Source organism: Drosophila takahashii, chromosome 3L (genome assembly GCF_030179915.1).
Source record: "Drosophila takahashii strain IR98-3 E-12201 chromosome 3L, DtakHiC1v2, whole genome shotgun sequence".
Classification (NCBI taxonomy): domain Eukaryota; kingdom Metazoa; phylum Arthropoda; class Insecta; order Diptera; family Drosophilidae; genus Drosophila; species Drosophila takahashii.
In genome coordinates this window covers 16971163-16994576 of record NC_091680.1, presented here as the reverse complement: position 1 = coordinate 16994576, position 23414 = coordinate 16971163, and the positions used below count along the sequence as shown (strand labels likewise).

The window sequence follows — 23414 nt, the reverse complement described above, 5'->3', positions numbered from 1 at the left end:
AAAGTTTTTTTTTAAATTTGTTTTTTTACTCTTTTTTTTATTCCTTTTTTTTATTGATGGCAAGCGGTAAACCGAAAATAATTTGGTTTATATTTAGCTATTTACTATATACTACACATAATATAAATTGCTATAGCATAAATATATACATAAGTATATATGTATGTAAATAAGTAAAACGCGAATGGTCAAAATTATGCAATTAGTATTCAAATGTATTCTCCGCTTGACTCTTTACATACAATGCTCGGTTTGCCACAGCAAATTTAAGTGCTACAATGGCCCAGTATGTAGGCCGTTCGCTCCTCGCGCGGGAGACCCGGGTTCGATTCTCACGACGGACAAGTAAAAATTGTAAGTTTTTTTCATGAAGATAAAATATTAACTAATCATAATTTCTACATTCCCAATCTTCCGCAGTCCCGTAGTCCACATTTACAACAACATTTGGCTTTGGTTAGATAAGAAATCCAAGCGCAAATACATAATAATAAATACATAACCTTTAACATTCACAATATATTCACTCACAACGCCTGCATATGTATATAGGGAGGAGTACATAATATAAACGTATATTCAAAAAAAATCATGATTGAACATGTTTTTTTGTTTTGTTTTTAATTTCTATTTTTTAGGAAAATTTCCTACTTTTTAGAAATTTTTGCCCTTAAATTTAGTAGAATTACCCTAAAATTTAGAAATATGACGTCAAAAAAAATCAAAAATATAGAAAAATGTGACCCTAAAATTTAGGGCGAGCTTGTCTTGAAGACAAAAGTAGGGCGATTTCCTTGACTTTAGGGTTAATTTTATTTTGAGTGTATTGGTGTTGAATTAGGAAGATTTGAGAACAAACGTTCAAAATGTGAGAACAAAGAAAGGAGAACGGATTGTTCGCAAATCATGAAAAATGTTCTTGAATTTTTTCGTTCTTTTTTTTCTGTGTGTTGCTAGGCGACAAATTACACCATCATTTAAGCCTGTATTAACTCCTTTCTCTTTTTAACTCCTTTCCTTTTTAATAATTGACAGATTGGCTTAAATTTCCAGCCATCCAGGAAAAACTTTTGCACTTGTTTCGCCAAACGGAAGGAAAATTCGTCAGGCCCTTGGCCATGTTTCGAAATCCACTTTAGCATAATTTTCCGAAGCCCTTTGGGGGGTGAAGAAAAGGAGCTCTATTAAATGCTTATCGCTCGCTTAGCTTATCCGCAGGCCAGAAACCATCTAGGGAAACCCCACAAAACTCCTCGGCTCCCTTGCCCAAATAAAACTTATTGATTAAACGCGAGGCAAAAACTAAAACTCAGCCAAGGCAAGGGAAAATTACTGAGGCGGCGGAATGGAAGTCGGGACAAAATACCGAACCGACACGCGAGCCAGCAATTTTCCAGTTTAGTTTGAACACCAGCCCAAGGCAGCTGCCTTGGTTTTTTTTTGTTTTCGCGGGGTTAAAGGGGAGTAAGGTAGCGCTAATAAGGCAGTCAATTGTTGCTGTTGCTTTGGCTACACACACAAAATTTGTGCTGGCTAATGGGCCAATACAAACAATTTACAAATTTAACGCTGAATTATTTTTTTTACGTCTCTATTAGAATGGATGGAGGGGTATAAAATCCATGCTTTGTTATAATAAAGTAATTAGTTTTAATTCAAACAAAACTTGATTTTATGATGAAATAACATTTGATGTATAATGGCTATTTTTGGTAGTATAGAAATGACTAAAAGGTTTCTTAATCCATGAACAGCAAGTAGTTATACTCATAGAACTACAATAAAGTAACTACTTGTTATTAAGCTTTCTTACCAGCATTAGAGAAGTTTGTGAATCTTTTTTATTAGGTTATTAATTTATTTCTTATTTCCGTTGAAGAGGCTGGGAAAATAAAAGAAGGGTAATTCAATAAAAGACGGATTAAATAGCCGCCCAAATTAAAACGAAAGATGGGTGTTTTAAATCAAAGAAAATGTATTGATTAACTAATTAAGCCACGGGTCTTATACCCATTTCATTAATTTGACTTCAAGTGCTTTATTAATCAGAAAAAGAGGATTTATAATTTTTATAATTAATTTAACAAAAAGGCGGAAGACAAATTACCTATTTTAAAATAAAATAATCTCTTGAAATATTGTTAGCTTTAATTATACCCTGAAGCCATTCTTTAGGTACTTTCAGTAATCCTTCTCCCCTGCAGTCGACGAAAGCTTTAATATGCAATATTTTAATTAATTTTTCGCACAGTCATGCAAAAATAAAAACGACCAAGAGCTTTTTCCTTTGACTCTGTGGCACCAACAAAAATGCGCAGAATAAAAACAAAGCAATGAAAAAAAACATTTGCGTCTCTGCGTCTGGCGATGAATTAAAATTATTGTAGACCGGGTTTCCCATGAGTTTTAAACTTCAAACGGAATGGGAATCCAAAGGCTCTGATTTATTTCATTTAAATTTAATTTATCTTATTTTATTTCGTTTCTGCCTGCATCTGAGTAATTGCAATAATTGTTGTTGGCCATGTTTCCCATGGGAGAGCTGTCAAAAAGTTGGCCAAAAACCCTTTTGGCACTCACCTAACAAATTATGATCTAATTATTTGGCTTAATTGCCCTGTCGTAACTAGAAATTGAAATTGAGTTTTGCATAAAATGTAATTTGTTCAGAAATTTGCGCAGGCAATCAATATAATTTCAAATATATACAATTTACAACATGCTAAATTAGATTTGTTGTCGAATTGCATTTGATGTTAACATGAATATATTGTCGGATACATTTTTTCTGCATATAATTATAAAATAGCATTCTTTCGTTTTTTGTTTCCATACAATGATTTTGTAAATTGGTTTGCCAGCAGGGGAAATAAATAATTTCGCATTCATTTCAATGGTAATTTATTATCTGACAGAATTTAATTTAGCTATACAATTTTGGGTATATTTGGTCCATGTTTTTCTAAAAGCGCCTAATGCTTTTCGTTCGATTGGCTTTGACTCATATTTCAGTGACATATTTAATTTTAAATGGGTTTTTTCCTTTTGATGCTTTCAATACTTTTTTCTAAGCTGCTGACAGTCACAAATTACTCTGAAGGTATATTGACAAAGCAATTTCCACATCCTTCGCTTCGTCTTAAATTTCTTTTTAGGCCACAGGCGAAGGTGCATATATATATATAGATTTTTTTTATACATCACATCCGTATAGGCTGTCAATAATGTAGGCATGTGAGTTCAATCTTGTCTACCAAGCGCCAAATGCTTAAACTCTTTGACAATTCCAACGATAAAAATGTGTCAGAAAATATTCCAATTTCCCCCCGCGTACACTTTTCAATTTTCATAAATTCTTTTCTTGTTTCTTTTTTTTTTTCGTTGTGTAAGTTTTTTTCCCCGATTTTTTTTGGGCATGTGCCAACCAACTGATTTACGGCAGCTAGGGAAATGAAGCGGGGGTGGATGGGTCTTGCTGACTCAATGGGGACTTTTTGGATCTGATGGATAGCTGATGGAACGCTGACTACGTAAGCGGAAGTTGGCAGTTTCAATTATTTATTTAGAATTTTTTTTCTACGTTTCTTTTAGAACCCAAAATAAGTTGCTTTTGTTATACACGCTGGCCCAAATATTATTTTCTCCTATTGTTAAGCAATTGTTATCCTATTTTCGGTTTATTTTTGCGAGATTAGCTTGGCAAAGTGGTGGACAATTGCAATTGTTGCGCTGACCTCGGCCACCTCTTTTCGCCCCGCCCGTCTGATCCCATCTGGGTTCCTTTGTTTGCATGTCAATCTCATGCTTATAGAGAGGGCGGCTCCGGCTTGTATGTTGTGTCATTTAAGTGCCTCATAAAAGTGTCAACTTGTTGTAGCCAAACCCCCTTTTCCATTCACCATGTCCTTTGTCCAATTCTCTTACATATATATCTCCTATATGGTCAGTGTGTGTGAAAGGATTTCATTTCGTTTCTTTCAGGCTTTTTGTTTTTCTCGCTGTCGGGTGTTATTTGTTCGCTTTTATACCTCTTTGCTAGCCAAATGTCGACTGCTTGTCCTGCTGTCCTTCTGTCTACCTATCTCTATCTCCGCCCCACATTCCTTCTCTTTCTTTGAATCTCCACTGCACTTAATACATATTTTTGTCACCCTTATCTGGCCATGGACGTCATGTGCCGCTTTTTGCCTCCACAACCCGATAACATTGTCTGACTTTCAGGCTCAGTGTGAAGTGGATTCTATGATGAGTGCAGAGAACGGCTCCTATTTTTCCGGCCTGTGACAGCCTGGAGGCCTGTTATGATTGTCATGTGAATGAGTTGTCCGAGTTTCAAGCATTCGGGGTCTCTTTAAAATGTTGGCTCTTAAATTTTCGAGATAAGAAGCGCAAGATGTGCAAGCTTGATGATTTCTTGAGTGCCTCTGAATTGCGGGGTAATTAAATTAAATAGCTTGTATGGAAAGCATGGTCACACTGTGTCTTGTACGGAAAAAAGTGTGACCATTGAGTCTAAAAAATGCCCAAATGTAGGATAATTTAAGCCTGGCCAAATAATTCAAGTCTTTTCTTACTTTAATGGCTTTTCTCGCACATCCCCCTTTATTTTCTTGGGGTAGCGATGAGTGAGCAAAGTTTCGCTATTGCAGTTAACCCCTTGCTCTTTCATTTCCAATTATAATTTACACATTCAAACCATTTGTCTTCGCCGCTTTGGTTCTTGGAGACGGCTACGCGACATTGCCATAATTTAGCCACTTGGCCATAATTTAAAGCGGGCGCTTTCTGACATTTCGTTTTTACGACTTTTTAGCAAGTTAATAAAGTGTTCTTTTCTGTCCTCCCCCCAAGAACCACCCACCCAACCACCCACACATGTGCATATAAGTTGAGCCCTTTGCAGACAGTACGTGACTTCCGGCCAAAACAAAACGGTTTTTGTTGGTTTTATTTATATTTTATTTTTTTTTTTGGTCGCCAGACATTTTATGATAATTTATTTGATTATTTTCTTGTTAAAGTGCAAACTTTGTCATATTCTTTGTGCTCTCAGCTCCTTCTTTCCTTGTTTTTGTTATTTCGCGCTATTTTCCTTGTTGGTTTGTTAAAAGTTTATGCATGGTGTATGAAAAATCGTCGGCGGAAACGGAAATGTTGCACAACATATGCGCCAGTGCGGAGTTTTGTCTGCCACATGCATATATATATGTAGATGTATAGAAATCCTTGTGTTTGCACAAGTGTGAGCAAATAAATTTTATTGCATATTTTTCGGCGCCACATGACGGGGCAGCAAACGGACTGGCAAGTGCTATTTATGTGGTGTCCTATGCCATTCTGATTTTCGAATCAGTTTTTTTGTGAGCCCCATCCTCTTGTGTTTTTTTGCGGTTTTTCCTGCTCTCGCCATTCAATCAGCCAACAAATGAAATGAAAACTCGAGCCAAAGTTTTTCACCCTCACCTATTTTTCCTCTTTTTTTTCCTGTTTGTTATTTGCCCTGTGGCAGTCTAGTCAAAACTTTTGTTTGGCATCGGCAATATCCTGGCGGCAGCTGCGGCTCCCCTTTAACCTTTGCTTTCGTTTGGATTTTTCAGCTTTTTGTATTTTTTCTTAGTTGCATAGGTGAGAGGCAAAAACAGCAATCAAAGAGATGCATTTTCCTTGCCGCAGCGCTCTTAATTAATTTTTGGTCCTTTTGTAAGTTTTTTTTTTGGGATTGAAAAAGTTGCTCCACAGAATAGCATTTCCTGCCTGTTGAAATTATTTGATCCCTCTTCTTTTTGCCATAATTGAATGCATAAATTTTATTTCTCAGCCGTTGGTTTTATTTACCATATTAAAATAATATTTTTCGGTTTGCCCGCGTTTCCATTTTGAATTCCGGATTTCACTTGTCTGCCTTCGCCGTTTTTCCCTTACCGCTTATTCAACTTTATTTCTTTTGCTCGATTTGCGTCAACGAATTAAATGCGCATTTTGTGCTAAACAATTATTTTTCTTTTTTTTTATTATTATTAGGGAAGTTCTTTGTTCGGTGGAAAGGGGCCGTGGCATCATTTGTTATAATTCCGGCTGCGGGAAAATGGCAAAAAGTATTTCGCTTTTTTTGCGCGCTCCCGACAGCGGAGTTTTCTTTCCGTTCTGCCACCTTTTGCGGCAAGCATAAAATACGCATTTGTGCTGACAGCCTGCCGCAGCTTTTCGCCAACTTCTGGCATTGTTTCCCACCCCGAAAATAAAGGCATAAAAAGGCAATAAAACATACCGACTCGACTGTAGAGAGAATGAAAAAGAGCTGGAGTAAAAGACATTTCCCCCGCTTGATTCCATTTCCACTTTTCGCCACTTTTCCACCAACTAATTACACGCGTTTGCATAATTGCCCGTCTTTCGTTCAATTTGGTTTCATCGCTCGATTCCCCATTTCCACTTTTCCACTTTTATTCTGCGGTTCGGTTCCCTTAACATTTTGTAAATCTTTAAAGTTCTTTTAATTTTCTTTTATTTTGCGCAGTTTTTCAACTCGTTTCTCATGCATATGCAAATGGCATGCAAATTTCACATTGCATACAAGCAGGCGCAGCAAAAACGACCAAAGTTTTACAGTTTCAAAAACCCCAAAAACGATTTGTTTTGTTGCATTTTAATTGAGTAACAGAATGCAGAACAAGCTCAGGGAAATAATTTCCCAAGTCGAGATGTGAGTTTATTTAATTGAAATCAGGCCGGAAAACTTTTACTTGGCCAGGTCTTGATAACAAATTGCCGAAAGCAATCAAAGCGAATGACTCAATTTTTTCCGTGTGGAAAGAGCTGTCACAAAAGTTTATCAAAAAAAAGAAGGAAATTTTGTATTTGCCTTGATTTTTTCTCTCTCCATTTTTTCTCTGCTGTAATTAAGGAGCGAGACGGGCGGCATGGGGATGGAGGTTTGTTAAATCTGCTTTGAAAATGTCATTTTACTAAGCTCTTGCCACTCTCCCGTTCAATCCCGCTGAAGCGTAAATCTCATTTTAATGCCAAGAGAGTTCTTAATTTAGTTTAATTACACCAAACACACGAAGGGAGCGAGCGGAAAAGCGGGACTCCTTTAGCACACACACACGTTAACAAGTTTTTGTTGCTGCTGCCGCTGCCTCAAAGGCAAAGTCTGGCTTGGTTTGGCTTGGCTTTTCCGCACCCTTTGCCCCGATTTTCCCAGTTCCTGTTCCCTGTTTCTGGCTCTGTTTCTGTTTCTGTTCCTGCCATCGCTGCATGCTTCAATGCGATTTTAATTACAAGAAATATATGCAGCCGGAGCAACTCTGCAGAGTCAGCCAAAGTCGCGCCACGAATCCTCCGTACAACATGACGTATGCGTATTCCAGATGAAAGGGATAGACACACACAGGGGGAAAATAAATAATAATTATTATCAGATATTCATAGTCTCATTTTTTGGTAGAAAAAGATTATATATTTTTTAAAATATATGCATTTTTTTTTAATTATTTTTACTTTAATTGAGATTTTAATAAAAATGTATCTTTAACTTTTTTTTTAGATTGTTATTTATACCTAAATTATGCACAATTCCACATGTGAAATCTTTATTACCAATATCTAACTATAATTCTTAATACACACCCGAAATACTAATTTGTATTCCTAAAATGTGTATAGTAATCTAGATTACTAAAAGTAGTCTCAATAAAGAAAATCGATATAATAATATATCTCCATTTATAGTTTCCATAAAGATTATCATCACTCTGGTGATTATACCCGTTACTCGTAGAGTAAAAGGGTATACTAGATTCGTGCAAAAGTATGTAACAGCTAGAAGGAAGCGTTTCCGACCCCATAAAGTATATATATTCTTGATCAGGGTCACTTGCCGAGTCGATCTAGCCATGTCCGTCTGTCCGTCTGTCCGTCTGTCCGTCTGTCCGTCTGTCTGTCTGTCCGTCTGTATGAACGCTGAGATCTCAGAAACTACAAAAGCTAGAAGGTTGAGATTTCCCACACATATTCTTTGGCTTCCTACGCAGCGCAAGTTTATTTTAGCCGAGCGCCACGCCCCCTCTAACGCCCACAATCGCCCACTAACGATTTTAAAATGGGTCCTGCGCCCACATCTTTAAAGATTTCCGACAAGTATAAATGCAATTTTGTTGTGTATATTTATACCTATCGAAATGTAGAAGACATTTTTCAAATCGGACCATTCATTAAAAAGTTATACGCAATCAAAAATTATATATCTATCTCCCTCGCACTCCCTTTAGCTGAGTTACGATTATTAGTCGGGACACCAACCCGCGTTCGCACTTCTTTTAGCTGAGTGACGGGTATAAGATAGTCGGGACAACAACCGACTATAGCGTTCTCTCTTGTTTTGTCAGTGTAGACTGGAGCTGGGAAAGCAGGCAGGAATGGGAGGTAAAAGGACATAAGGACAGACAAGGATGCGGCTCCAACTCTGATGAGTTGACTGCCTGTTGGCAACACTTTTGTGTTCCAGCCGCTCCTCCCCTTGGCTTGCTACGTAATTATGCGCACACAAAATTCCAACAAATTTTTGCACGTGGAAAATACAACAGGCTAAGAGCTGGAAAGAGACAAGGACAGCATAGGGAGACAGAGACAGGGACAACAGATGGCTGTTGCATTTGACTGAGCCCAACTGACTTGGCCATGTTCCTGATGTCGCCTCGTTTGCCTTGTTTGCGTTTGTAACTCATACTTTGCAGCTGAACAACCCCATAACTCCACACCCTTTTTGAATTTCGTATCTTCACTTTTTTGCAATTAGCAACAGCCGAGGGCCAGGCTAAATTGTTTGTGAATTTTCCATTTTCCAAGTTGAATATAGACAGCGGCTCACTGAGGAAAAAGAATGAAGCTGCAAATCTTTGAATTTTTTAAGGCCTTTTTTACATAAGTGTACAATTTGTTTAAACCTATGTTTGCCATTTAAAAGCTAGTTAAATATTAAAAAAAAACAGGTTGTAAGTGCAAAAGGTTGTAAGTAATGTAGACATAAATGATACCCATCTTTTATATAAATCTTAATTTTTCCGTGTGCGTGTGTGACAAAGCGGGTGCGATAGCAAGTCAAGTTCGTTCTCTCGAAGTTTATGTACATTCATTTGATGGGAAACAAGTGGCCTGGTTGGTTGGCGGGTTGTTCGGTTGGGTAAGTGCATTACCCCAGTTGCATGGCGAAAGGGAAATGCGAGTGGGGGTTTTTCCAGCTGAGGGTTGGAGGCGCTGAAACGTGACAATGCGGCGACATCCTCGAGGGCTGGGAGATGGAGATGGGCTAAAAGAAGACACTGCAACATCGCAAGGCAGTCAAGGCAACACTTTATCATGTCAGTTAGCAAAGTGGAAATGGAATAAAACAGAGCAAGATGCAGAGCAGGTCAGAGAAACGGCGCCCCAAAAGTTGTTGGGGGAATTTTCTGTTGCATTTTTTTGTTTTAATTTCATATAACCCGCCCAAAGGTGGTAGGATAAGTAAAATAATCTAAAAAAATATCAACAAAAGCTGGACAAATTTGCATGAGATAGAAATGCCCTTTGAAATTATTTTAAGGGGAAAATTGTTAGGAAAAGCGAGACCATATGAAATAATATATACAAATTTAACATAAGCTGATATATATAAATGCTATTAAAAGGAAAGGAAAGTATTTATATTAGTCGTATTTATTTAGTAAAATCACGATAATAAGTTTAAAGACAATATTTAAATTAAATTTTTAGAGCTAAAAGTATAAATGTTGTGAAGAAAACACTTCCAAAAAATTATGAAAGATCATTAACCCCTTCGCAGTTGGCAAACTTTGCAACAAAGTGGAGTTAACCCTTTCGGGCCATCCTCCTTTTGGCAATATAAAGGTGTGTCATGGCCTGTGCAAGTGTTGGAAAAACCAACGACAACTCGGCGAAAAATTCCCTCTGAATATGCAAATGAAAATGCAGAAACAGAAACAGAAGCGACAGGCAGCAGGACGAATGAGGTTAAGTTGAGCAGCGTCAATTGTAGCTGACGGAAATGAAAACAAGATGTGTGGCTGGGTGGAGGTGTTCTGGGGACTGGGCATCCCGATGCAGATGCAGATGGAGATGGAGATGAGCTAGTGCCACCGGGGGATGCGAAGGTTTTACTTTTTGTGGCCCTCCTCTTGGGCATAAAATTTGAAATGAAAATGTCGCGAACTGTACGCAGGATGCAACAATGCAAAAGGACCAAAAAGTCAAGACAGTTCGAGAAACCAAGGGGAATTGAAAGAAAAGTTCATATATTAAAATATTTTTAAAAGTAGGCATTGTCTTTGTAAATGCAATGTATTTTGCAACAACAGTTAAATTTTGTTTAATAATATTACTGAAAATTCCAGAACTAGACGAATTTTCTCAGTGTAAATTTTGTTTTGTCAAATATCTGCTGTGCGTGCCTGGGAGCGAAACAGACCTGAATGAGTTTAATTCAAATTTTGAGCAACAAGCTTCAGAATGAAAAATAGGAGAAAAAAGTTTAATTAAAAATCGACTAGAAAGGTTACGAATGCACAAGGGAGAAAATAGAACTGGAAAACAAGATTGAGTGCTTGAAGAAAACAAAGCAACTAAAATGAAGTCAACTGGCAGCTACGTTTGTTGCCTATCATTTCAGCTAGAATTTCAAAGGAAAATCAATTTAAGCCTTTTCTGCTCCTCAGACTTTCAGTTTTCTCCGCTTTCTCATTCACATATTGATTGCCACTTGAGAAGAAAAAAAACAAGACATTCTGAAACAATTTCCCAGGAACAGGCTAAAAATGGATTTGTTCGGTTTGTACTCCCCCATTTTTTTTGTTCTGTTTGATTTTGGGTGCGTAACTATGGAACTAACAATATTGAAATCTCATTTCGCCAGAGAAAAATTAAAAGAGAATTTCCATAGAAGCAATCAAGGCTTTGACCCAGACTGGGCGATGGAAATTACATGGTCGAAATTCAGGGTCCGAGTTGGTCAATGGGGCAGATCCACAGATACTTAAGCTCAGTCATTAGACCGTCTAGTTTGGCTCATTTCAAAAACATTTTTTTCCTATGCTTTGAAAATTATTACTTTTCCGCACTTTTGTGAAGAGAGAAAAACATTATCCATTCAACTAGGTTTTTAGGCCAGCAAGGTAAAATCTTTTTCGTTACTTCGCTTTTAATTATGCCCTCGTCTAAGGTCTCTTTTTTCGGCTTGGCTAACTTGTGCGTGGCCAAAGAGATCATAATGTGCGGCGGCCCCAGGTGGCTCATTAAAAAATAAAGAAAAAATCGCCTCAAAACCAACAACAAGTCATCGCACAGATTGGGCAAAGTTGAGCCACGTTTAGGCGCCTAACGAGTTCCGAGTGGATATGAACAGCACAAATTTAATTTGTTTGCGCCGTGTTTTGTCATAAATTTGTGGAAGAGGGCAAGAAACTGCTCGGTAATGCCAAAATATTTTGAGCACCGGCTCTGACAATTGATTAAACATTATAGTTATGTTGTTATGTGTTTTGATAGATGATTAAGTCGAGGAGTTCAAGTTTCAATCATTAATCATAATTTGTATTCTTCTATTTGCAGGTACGTCTACTTTTTGGGATTGGTCTTTCGGTTCTCACTGAAAAAGATAAATGCAGTGCTAAGTACAATTTTTTTTTAATAGTAAACAAATTTGGGCGGTATGGGAACATACAAGAAATGATACTTATAAAATTCCAAAGTCTCGGAATTATTAACGAAGGTTAAACTTAATTATTGAACAAGTTCGCTTACCTAATATCATTCAAACCCTTTTTTTTCCCAAGTGCAACAATGTTTCGTTAGATAGTTAACGTAACGACGCACAAAATACAGATAAATTTAACATGAACCAAAATATGATCCACCAATAACGTTGTCGTCTTAGTTTTCTTTGTTCCCGTTTCGATTTTCTTGAATATTCTGTTTTTGTTTGACTTTGTCGTGTTTTATCCAAGTTAATCTTGGTCAACAGCGGATCTTTCTTTCCTTTTTCGCCGCTTCGATTATGGCAAAGTGTCTTTTATCTTATTTTGCTGAACAAAATTTCCTACTTTTTCCATCCCAGTTGATGTTGGCAATATAAACAGCATCCTGTCTGCGTTGTTGACACATAACAGCATTGCGTACTTTAGCTGCCATCTATAAGAGGAGCATTTCCCGGCATTTTCGTTCTTCTTCCTTCTTCCTACTCCAACTTTCATCCTTTTCCCCCCGCTTCACTCCAAACTCCCCATTTTCCTCACTCGATATCGCGCCATTTCGCCTCAATCATTTCAATCAGCTTTGGCTCACTTATAGCTTCACTTACATTGACTTGCCTTTTGGCTTCTGTCTGCCACCTTATACCGCCCATTTCTCCCTTTCTCAATAGCTCTCTGGTGGTTAAAAACAGGGGCGTACGCTCAGGGAGATGTATTTTCAGGGTTACATTTAAGCCTAAAAGGATAATAGACATTTTTTCTTAAATCAATAGATATAAAAAAATTATAAATATGATAACATGTGATTAATAAGGATTTATTTTCAAATAAACATTTATGATTTGATCTGAATTATGAAAAATATTTTGTTTCTATTTTGTTACATCGGAGTTTTAAAATAATTAAAATTTTCAAATTCTTAACAAAAAAGAAACTCTAAGAAATAAAATCCCCCTTATTAAAAACTCCGTACGCCTCTGATGAAAAAATATTTTTGTATCTGTGCGTACTTTGTGTATATTGTGCCTTAAGATCGAACTTTAATCAAAGTAAACTTTTATGCGCTTTGGCTTTGGCTACACACAATTTTAAGGCGCTCTCTTTTCGGTTTTCTTTTTTTTGGACCCGTGGTTGATGGATTTTGATACGTCCCCCCTTTACCTCCTTCGACCCATCAACACATTGTGCGTTTTTCAGGAGTAACAAGTTGCCTGGCCATATAAAAGGGATATTCGCTGGAAGGAGTGGGGCAAAATTGAATGGTGTACACCGCACCAGCAAGTCAGAAATAAGAAAGCTGTGTGTGGTACCAAAAAAAAGTAAGCGGGAAAAAGAAGTGAAAACTTTAAATTGAAAACTGTATTCAAGCGTTAAATTGGCTTTTTCTGCGTTACCCTCTCTCGCTCTCGCACACACAGGAAGAAGCAGCAGCTGCCTGTTTCTATACCCCTCTTCTGCTCCCCTTTCACCTCTTAACCCCTCACACAATTCTATGCCACAATGCACCTCATTCGACGCTTGCACTTTCGCCTTTCAGATGGGGCAGGTTTTGTTTTTCGGTGCTTTTACACACCCCGGCATTGCCCCAAGTACAGTAATTTTTCAAGAGTCTTGCTCTAAAGAAAAATAAAACCCTTTATGTTGCTTTTAAAAATGTATTCTTTCAGTTATGGTTACAATAATAGCGGAGGCCACATGGGAAAATGTTAAAAAATGTGCAAATGTGCAATTAGGCGGAAATATAAAATGATTTGTATATTTATTAAGTTTAATGTTACAAGTTTCTTTACCAAAATGCCCAAAACAAAAACTAAATAAAACCGAAAATTATAAAAAATATATTTTAAATATATAAGAAATCGGGAATACAGGGTATTTGATGGTTCGTTCTCACCAAAGACTGAAAATCAATTTTAGCATTTTCCATTTTTGACCAATTCCGAACGCTTAAATCAGCTTGACCAAGTCATTCAAGGGGTCTCACATTGGCTTTGCCATTACACACATCTGTCCAACCGATTTACCCCCCTTTAGTCTATTATCTCTTGCACATAAATTCAAATAATCATTGTATGTTTTGCATGTTAATTATGCACGCTTTGTCTGTGATTCTCTTCGATTGTGATTGGGTTTGTGATTCTGTTTTTGGGGCCGGCTTTGTCTTCGATGTTTTTGCTGCAGCTGTTGTTCTGTGCTGCCTGTTTGTATTTGTAGTTGGTGCTGGTTGTTGCTGGCTGCCTTCGTGCTTTATTGTGCTGTTCATGTTTTGCGTATTCAATAAGCGCAAGCGGCACACACACTCATGGTGCTCGACCCCACTTGAAAATCCTGCCTTCTGACCATATAGACACCCAACACCACCGAATCTCCCCCCACTCGGTAGAATCTACATTGAAGCATTTGCCACTACATAAGCGATTGTCAAATGTGTTGAGATGGGTTTTGGATGGTCAACTTAAATACCTATGGCTGTGTACGTACTAGACAAATACTTTTAAAAATAATTATACGTTAAATTATAAATATAATTATTAAGAATCTTTAAGATTTATAAATATTTATTTTGTTCTGTAGGTACATTGAAATTTGTTTTTTTTTTCATTATTTATCAAAAACATATTTATCGCTAAATTGTAAATTTGTGTGGGGTTTTTCTTTATTTTCACTTTTTCTTGAGAATTTGTTTGTTCCTTTTATTAAAATAATGAGAAAATTTTCATTTCCAATCTCAGCCGTTGGGATATACAGTAGCCCACAACCTTCGGGGCAGACAAACACTTATCAAATTATCTTGAGACGGGCAAAAAATATAAGATTGTAAGTTAGTGCTGCCTTCGGGTGGGTCGTTGAAACGATTGGAGTCTAGTTGCGTGCCAGATAGCCATCAATATGCTTTGGCGATATTTATGAGGCGCGCCCGCAGGATACGGGCTTTAATGATAGCTCAAAACAGGGCACTTAATTTCCAGGTCTCTCTTCTGGCATCAGCAGCACCACCACCGAAAACCACCATCGGCAAGAGCTCAGCTCCTCCACACACAATCAATAACGATTTGATGAGGGCTCCCTTTTGGCAGCAGGATGCGAGTATCCAATCCACCTAGGCCATGGCCACTTAATTGTGTGTATACATATGTGTGTATAAAACGAAAGCGAAATAATAATGAGGGTAATATTAGGCGGTAACGGGGGAGAGAGAATTGTACTGGAACAAAATAAGAAATTGAAGCAGCTAAGAACTGGAGTATAACTAATTTGTTGTTGTTTTCGTCTTTGTTTCCTTTTTGAACTGCCAAAAAGGGTGTTAAAGTTTTGGTCTCCTAAGTAAAATAAATAAAACATATATTTAATATTTATTTTTAATAAACTGAACTTTATGGATTTTTAAAGTGTATTTTTATTTATGGCTCATATTTCAACTGTTTACATTATGAATCATTAAAGAAAATTAAGTGTACTGCTATAGAACACACTGCTTATACTAAAAGCATGTGTTGAAGTGTAATAAATTAGACTTATAAATAATTTAAAAACTATAAACTGTGAACTTTTTATTAGAGATGTTATAAGTTAAGATTTAGTGTAGGTTCATGAAATCTTTATAGAGTATCCTGAGGTATTGCATTTCTTTTCTCCATTTTTTTGCCTTTGTGTCCGCAACAAAGAAAAGTAGCGAATAAAAACTAAAAGTGGCCACGTCTCTTGCCATCCCATCCCTTGTAGTCCTGGCCGAAAAGTTCCTTTTAATGCGGCCCAAACACGCAACCCAGTTTGTTGTTGCTATTGTTTTGATATTGTTCCTGTTGTTGTTACTGCCGCTTATTTACAACCGTGGAAAACATTTATTCTACTTCTTAGGGTTATCGCCGTTGTTATTGTTTCTGCCGGCATTCATTTCGCCCTGTTTAGTGTGTGTGAAAAAACTAATAAAGGGCAATTTGGGCAATTCAAATTTGATCGCTTGTGGAAATATGTTCGTCGTTTCAACGCTGCGGGTCCTGACTTTTTGGAATTTTTAATGCAATTATGACAAGTATATTGAAATATGCTGGTGAACATTTTGTACGAAGGGTGGATTGTTTACCCTTGGCACCCGCACCACCCCACTCCACCTTGAGTTTCTACATGTGTTCGCATGTGCAAACACAGGGGCACTTAATCAACGCCCACGCACGCACACACACGTACTCATTTGAGCCATAGATCTTTGTTAAGTTAACGCTTTTTCTGGAAATCAAAGTAATGCATAGCCCTGTCATAGCCACGCCCTTCTAAGTCAGCTAAGGCTGCAAATAAATTGGTAGCTACTAGTGATGGAAATATCTTTGTTACGCGGTAATACCGTGTAATTCTACAACTGATGGGTAATATTAACTGTAAGGTAGATACATTAAAATAAATATAAATTAGATCAATACGATACATTTTTTATCAAAGCCGAGTATACAGATTTGGTTTTTAATATTAATGATTTATTTTATTATTTGGTATATTTATTTCTCTTTATTATATGTAAACAATTTTCATAAAAAATTGAACTAACAACACTTTAGTATTTCTGAATTTGACATTTTTTACGTTTTTGAGCTTGGTTACAGGGCATTTTGAAAGCTTAAATCTCGTTTAAGTAAGATTTATTGCTGTTGTTATTGTTGTAAAAAGCCATTACGTTTATTTATGTATTTGTATTTTTTTCGCTCGAACAGAAGCCTCTTCATAGGTTTCCACGTCGACAGTATCTACGCCAAGGCGCCTCCACAATCTCCTCCACTGCCACCTCCGCCCATTTCATACTGTCTCTCGCCTCGTTTGACACTGAGCGCTAAAATATTTTGTTTAATTTCAATGCCAGTCACGCATATCCTGCAAAAGGCGCTGTTCTGCCTGCCTGCCCGCCCAACTCCGTTTGTTATTCCGCAGCTATTTTTAAAATTATCTATAGACTTTCGCCTTGAATTTAATTTTTATGATTTTTACAAAGTTCTTTACAGTTTTCAGTCGCCTCAAGCGATTTCCGGGGAAGCAATAATTACATTGGCCTAGGTGTAAGTGTTGCGTAGTTGCCGCCAGGAATGGAATGCTAATGGAAAATGCCTTCAGCACCGCCCGCCAATCTATCTTTATTTCGTAAATTTATGATTTTTAAAATTCCGCCTTCGTCTTCGTCGAGAGGTTTTGTCGACGTTTTTCGTCTCGTTGTCGTTGTCGCATGAAGCCAACGCCCAGAGCAGCTAAGCAAAAACAAAAAGGAATTCTATCTTAATGAATTTGACCCCCAGTGTCAATTTAAACTGATTAAATGGCCAGACCCGAGAGCTCAGCCCTCTCATTCGTTGCGAGATGAGTGAGAAGAACAAAAAAATGGGAACGGTATGGAAAGAGTGTCATTGGCGGAAATGTTTCTCTGTGTTTTCGTTTTTCGTTATTTTTAATTTTGTAATTGAAACATTTTCCATACCCCCCATTTGTTTACACATTTTTCAAATACATTTATGTATTTCGGCTTTATAGACTGCAGACAATGCCAAAAACACAACCTGGGAATCTGCTTTTGGCGCGGGAATTCCAAACAATTTACGCACATTTAAATTGAAAAGTCCACATATATATGTATATGTATTTCGATGGATTTTATAAATAATTTATTCCATTCGGTTTTTTTGTTTTAAACTTTTTTTTTTCGTTTTGCATTTTTGTCACGCAACAAATCTGCGTTGAAGTGCAGATGTGTTTGGGGTGAATTTTATATTTGCTTTTGACTTTTTGAACTCAATTCATGTGGAAATAAGCGGATTTATGTGAATGTACTGGGGCGCACTATTTTATTTTATTTTATTCTAGCCAGGGGCATGAGTTTATTTTAAAAATAAATTTCATGAAAAATATTTGTTCATATTAATCTAAAGTAATTTGGTCGAAGTAAAGCGGATCATGCGAATATCCGAACTAAGCTATGCTATCAAATTATTATACAAATATGACTATTTGGAATTGCTAACTAATTTTGTGTTTGTCAAAAAGTGACCACCACAGGCTAAATTAAATAAATCTGCTTCTTAGGGGGAAATGTTAAACATTTTAACTTAAAATAGCTACATATTTAAGTAAATATTTTTGTATATTCTATCTAATTAGCATTTTTCTCCTTTTCTTCCAGGTATGTCGAACCTAAACATTAAATGGGAAATCACGTATAAACCCACCTCAAATCATGTAGCTACTTCAACCCTTAGTAAAGTAGGACCATTTAAATGCTATCGGTGAATCTTTACTGTACTCCTTTAATCGCTTTTTAATAATACTCATTTACCGCTGCCATTACAAATCGTCGTAGTGCCAAAATGAGGTTCAACATCCTATTGCTTTCTATAAGTTTTTATGCGGAAATGGCTGGTAGAAAGGTGGAAAATACCAAAAGGGGGTTCTGGCCTGACTCATTTACTACGCCTTAATTCTACAAATTAAAATGCTGTACATGCGGTACGATTGCCATTGGTCGCTTAATGAGCAAACTGCTGCCATATCGACATCGTCTGGAGTCTAATTTTAGCTGCCTTTGGCCTCCGACTTCAGACTGCCGAGGGATCTGGAATAGGCTGTTGTTTCTGCTTCTGTTTAACCATAAGGTTGTGTGGATGATACATATAAATACACTGGCATTTTCTTTATGCTCTTTTAAGATCACTTGAGAGACTTCAAGAGAATTTAAACTCATAGATAAAATATTTATGTGATGTACAAAATACTCAGAACTTGAATAATTTTAACTAAGGTTTAATTCGGCATCACCCTTAGATAATCTTTTATATTGTTAGGGATCTTTTGGGATTTTCTTCTTATAAGGAGTTTTTCTCTTACTGTATGGAGCAGACAGTCAAAAACGCAGCATGGGGTTGTCTGTTTCAACAGAAGCAGCAGCAAGGCAGAAAAAAGAAAATAAACAGGCGCAAAACCGGGAAATAGGGGCTGGCAAAGAGGCAGTGGAAACTTTATTAAAGAGGTAGCCGGAGCTGCGATGGACGAGAACACTCCATACACAATTACGACAAATCCACAGCTCTCTTGGTGCTCGGCACTCCGAATCCCCCCCAACTCTTGGGTGATAATGCGAACGAACCCCAAAGAACTCAGAGAAACTCGGTGCTCGGAGATAAAAATAGACAGCAGAAAGGATATTGTAGCAAAGTGGAGGAACTCTGAGTGCCAAAGAAACGAAAAAGAAAAACGGAGCAGAAAATCAAGAGGAAAAACACGGGCAAAAGCGAAAATCTCTGCAGTCGCCATGTGTTGCATTTCAAAGTGTGTAAGAGTTATGGGTAGGGGGTAAATGGAATGAAAAACCCCGAGCAGAAGAAACACTGCCAGATGAGACGACAAATTACAAGATGTCGAGGGGAGACTGTACCATGCTATGCAATGTATGATGCTCTGCACCTGAGAATCAATCAAATTCCAGTGCAGTGAAGCAAGCTAACTTCCACTAATTGGACTTCGTATACGGGGGAATTTGATAACGCGAATTAGAATTGCAGGACTTGATTTATAGGTGTTGAAAGAGAAGTGGGACTTAAAAATGAAAATAATACCGGTCGCCTCTTTCACAATTTATATTTAATAATAATTTTTTAAAACGATTTCATTCCCGATTTATTGGTCAAGTAGAACGTTACACATTTTCGTTCAGTGTTGAGATGAAAATGATTACCTGGCAACACCATACTCTCATGAGGGTCAAAGGGAATCAACGTCCAAGTATGCAAATGATTGTTGGATAATTAAAATCGACTCCATTTTGGCCCTACTCAAAGTCTGCCTGCTCCAATTGCATATTTTGCAAGTGCTCTCATATCAAAAATTCCCAAAATATTTGCTATTGCATGCATAATACTTAGATCGGGATGAGGAAAAGCCAGAAGGCACAAGTTGAAGACCAAGAATTCGCTTTGCTTGGGATGGGAAAACATAATTCAAAGGCCAGGATATGCATTACATTTTTAATTGCTTCCGAGGAGATAGTTTGATGTGGGTAGAAAGGATGGATCCACAAACCCCAAAGCATATTGAATTTCAATTAGATTGGAACAGGCGAAGCATGAAAAAAGTTTAATAATTTTTAATTAAGAAAATTGTGTTCCACATGAGTTTTAAATTCTATCCAGAGAGTAACAAGAAGACAAGTTGCTCCAGGATAATTAAGCGAGTAAAAACTAATAAACTGAACTTTTAGTTATTTCTCTTAGGGACGAAAAACTACAGTAAATATAGGTGAATATTCTCCAATTTCTTTTATTTGATGAACCTGTTCCAAAGCTTTCGCCCAAAACTTTATGCTTCATTTATTTAGTTAGATCGTAAACCAAATCTCTGTCTAAACTACACTTTTTATCATAACAAAAGTTCAATGGGAGTTTTTTTCCCCTGTAAAAAAACTTCTTCCTAGCTCTAATCCAAAAAGTTTTGTGTAATTTTCACCAAATTTACTTCCCACTCTGGAGCAGTTTTCATGCAAATAAATTTTAGCTCCTACACTTTAAGTAAAAACAATTTCCATAAAATTCGGGCTGCCTTTGGCGCAAGACCTTTGAAAGTCCTGTGAAATTCCCAGGACATTTATCAACAGAGCTTGTGCCGGCAGCTTATTATTCTCCGCCCGCATTTCAATGGGGAAATTTTAATTAAGGCTGCGATGGGCGATGGTCGATGGCCTGTCCACTCACCACTAAATCTCAAATGTCAATGGGGCTGTGGTCACAAATTTTTGCCTCCAGGCCTCTGCATCCGCATCCAAAGCCATTTGTAATGGTCCACGGGCGGAAAGGTGGAAATGCCAGAGGCAGGTGTCGTTGTGGCCAACAAAAAATGGAGAAATCCCAGCTCAAAGTTCGGTCCTCCTCCCTCATCCCCTACCAAAAACCATCTAAAAATGATAAATTATCCGAAAAATTTTGCAAACTCCTGAAAATTACGCATTAAATCATGCAGAAAGCAGGAAAAACTGGGGGAGCCGCCCAGAGGGTCACCAAAGGGTTAAGTCATTGTATAGTTTACGACTGAGATTTCCCAGTGAAGGAGGGGAGAAGGAAGTTGCGTTTTATCGCTCGCATGAGCTGCAATTTTATTACATTTTTATATTTATTTTTTGTGTGTTTTGCTCCCTTTGTGTTTTATTTGGCCAAAAGGAAAATATTTGTATGTTGTTCCTCCACTGGTCACGTTTGCTTTTTGTGCCGGCTCGTAAATTCGGGCAAACAAACTGCAATTGCACAAGGTGAAGCATCAGCCAGCCAGTCAGCCAGCGATGAATATTCGCCCGCCCCCACAACAGTTGGGCTATTTTGTATTTTCATTATTATTACCAGCCAGGTGTAGTCGTCTCCTCGCTTGGCACATATTTCATGGCTATGATTTACTCCATTGTTCAGGGCTGTTGGCCACCCCAAAGTACCTACAACAAACAGCACAGCTCGAGCAGAACAAGTGCCCAGTTTTTGGCAACGCCCCCGCAAAACCCCAAGTCCACATCATCATCGGCATTTCGGCATCGAAATGTTTGTTTTGGCCCCTTGGACTTGGGTCAAAACTATAGTTGAGACATGAACCTAATTTACTGGCTGAGTGCCTTTCATGCTGTTTGGCCTTTTGCAAAGAATTTCCAAATGTCTTTATCTCGTTGCCGTTGGAAAGCACTCTTTTAGCCCATAAACCTTGTGAATGAGAGGGATGGCTAACCAGATTTATAAAGGGTTTTCCAGCTGAATTTAAAAATAAATACAAAAATATTATTTTCTAAATATTCTTATAGGAAATATTTTTTAAAAACTCAAGTTAATTTCAGTGTTTTTCGACTTGCTGTTTTTTTTCTTTAGCCACTTAAAAAAGCCAAACCACAACTTTTTATGGCTTCACTTGCCACTCAACATTATTCGACCCTTTAATTGCTTAACGCTTCGAGTTACAAAAGTGGTTGGTTAATTGCCGGGCAACCGGGTTGACCCAACAGAATGTCAATCGATGGGAATATATCCAAAGTTCAAAAGCCTTCGTTAACGTTTGCCTAATTGCCAGTCGAATGTAGAGCCCGAGTTCCACTCGGCAAATGCAAGCAATTTACGTCTTTTTATCAGCCAGTTGTGTGGGGTAAACGCACTTCATGTAACCAGGATCCTTGAGCATCCTTCGAGCCACTTGATACCCAACACACATACCCACAGAGAGAGGGAGACAGACAAGCTCTTAGTTTTTAATGAAGGCTCATCATCAACAATGTTGGCCCATAGAGGCACACGGCAAGACATCATAGGGCTGCTAACCAATTACTTAGTCATTGCAGCCATTAGGGCGAAATAGTCGGGCGGGATAATTGACACTCCACCCATCCAAAAACTAGCGCCAGTACTTGCTGGGCGTGCGAATACTGCAGAACGAGGGGAATAGCCCTCTGCTGCGAATCCTTAGACCGGGGTCCTCCACCTCTTTGGGGTCCTTATCACCGCCCTCGCCACCTCCATCCATTTGTTGGCAGGTGAGCTGGTGCCTCTCGATATTCGGATCGTAGCAGATATTGTGGCGCCAGAAGGAGGAGGTCATGTCGAAGTCCACGGCATTGATGGGCGCCAGCATGCAGACGACCACTATCTTGTCGCGGCCCTTTTTCGAGAGCTCGGCATCCTTGCACATCGTTATGAGGACATGTGAGTGCTCGTTGGGATTCAGGATTCCCCAGCGGGGTCGGATATTGAACTTGCCATACACTGTGCTTTGCACCTATATAAAAATATTGATTTTTTTTATGGAATTTTGTTTTAAAGGTACAAATTAGAGAAAAGCTTTATAATATTTATCACCTTATAGGTCACCGACTTATTGGAAACATTTCTTATGGTGATTTCATGACTGTTATTGACTTGTGTAAATGTTAAAGAACCATTCGGGGATATTTCTAGAGATTTTTCAGACATGTTGAGTACAAACTTTTTAAAAATAGTTTACTAATCTTTATACTTAAAATTTTGATAAGAAATAAAAAAACTTTTATTTACACACAGATTGTGATAAACCTTCTGAATTTTGTTATATAGATAATAACATACAATTGATAAAGAGCCTGCCTTGTTCAAAAAAATATTTTTGAAAAAAGTCAAAAAAATACAACTTTTTTTTAATACAAATTTTTATTGTGGTACTAACATTATTCGATTTTCAAAGAAAAAACCCCGAAATGCGGAAATCAAATTCCTTTTTTTGCTTAAACTCCCAGATTTAATCCCTGCGGGTTCTTAGCCCTTTCTTGCCTATAGAGCCATAATAATCACCTTTCGTTCGCCGCATTGCGGAGGCGCTCCTTTACACACAATTGACCCCGAATGTGTGAGACCAAGTGGTCGGCCACGTATTAATTACATTTCAACGGTCGCCGCTCAAGCAAATCAGAAAATCCAGTCAGCGCGAACAACAACCTACAACAGGCAACAACATTAACAGCCAACAATTTGCTTTCAAAAACAACAAAAGGGAAACAAAAGTTCCCACACACACAAACACTTGCTTTTCGAGTTGGGCACTGCAGAGGCTTCACAATCCTTGGCCCAGTCGAGCATTTGAGCATTTTGAGCTTAGCCGGCGCTTAGGCTAAATGACCAACCAGCAGGTGGTGGTAGCATGTAGTACAGT

General features: G+C 37.8%; 2 protein-coding genes across 14 annotated transcripts in view; one reads left to right on the top strand and one right to left on the bottom strand.

The window, feature by feature from the left end:
- Positions 1-23414, top strand: part of Rbfox1 (RNA-binding Fox protein 1) — a 95354-nt gene that overhangs the window by 36266 nt on the left and 35674 nt on the right. The gene's annotated exons all lie outside the window — the stretch shown is intronic.
- LOC108061095 (uncharacterized) lies at positions 21969-22827 on the bottom strand. The gene is made up of 2 exons (XM_017147140.3): positions 22589-22827; positions 21969-22508 (listed from the first exon to the last, which is right to left on the bottom strand). The coding sequence occupies exons 1-2, from the start codon at positions 22700-22702 to the stop codon at positions 22128-22130; spliced, it is 495 nt and encodes a 164-aa protein (XP_017002629.2). The 5' UTR covers positions 22703-22827; the 3' UTR covers positions 21969-22127.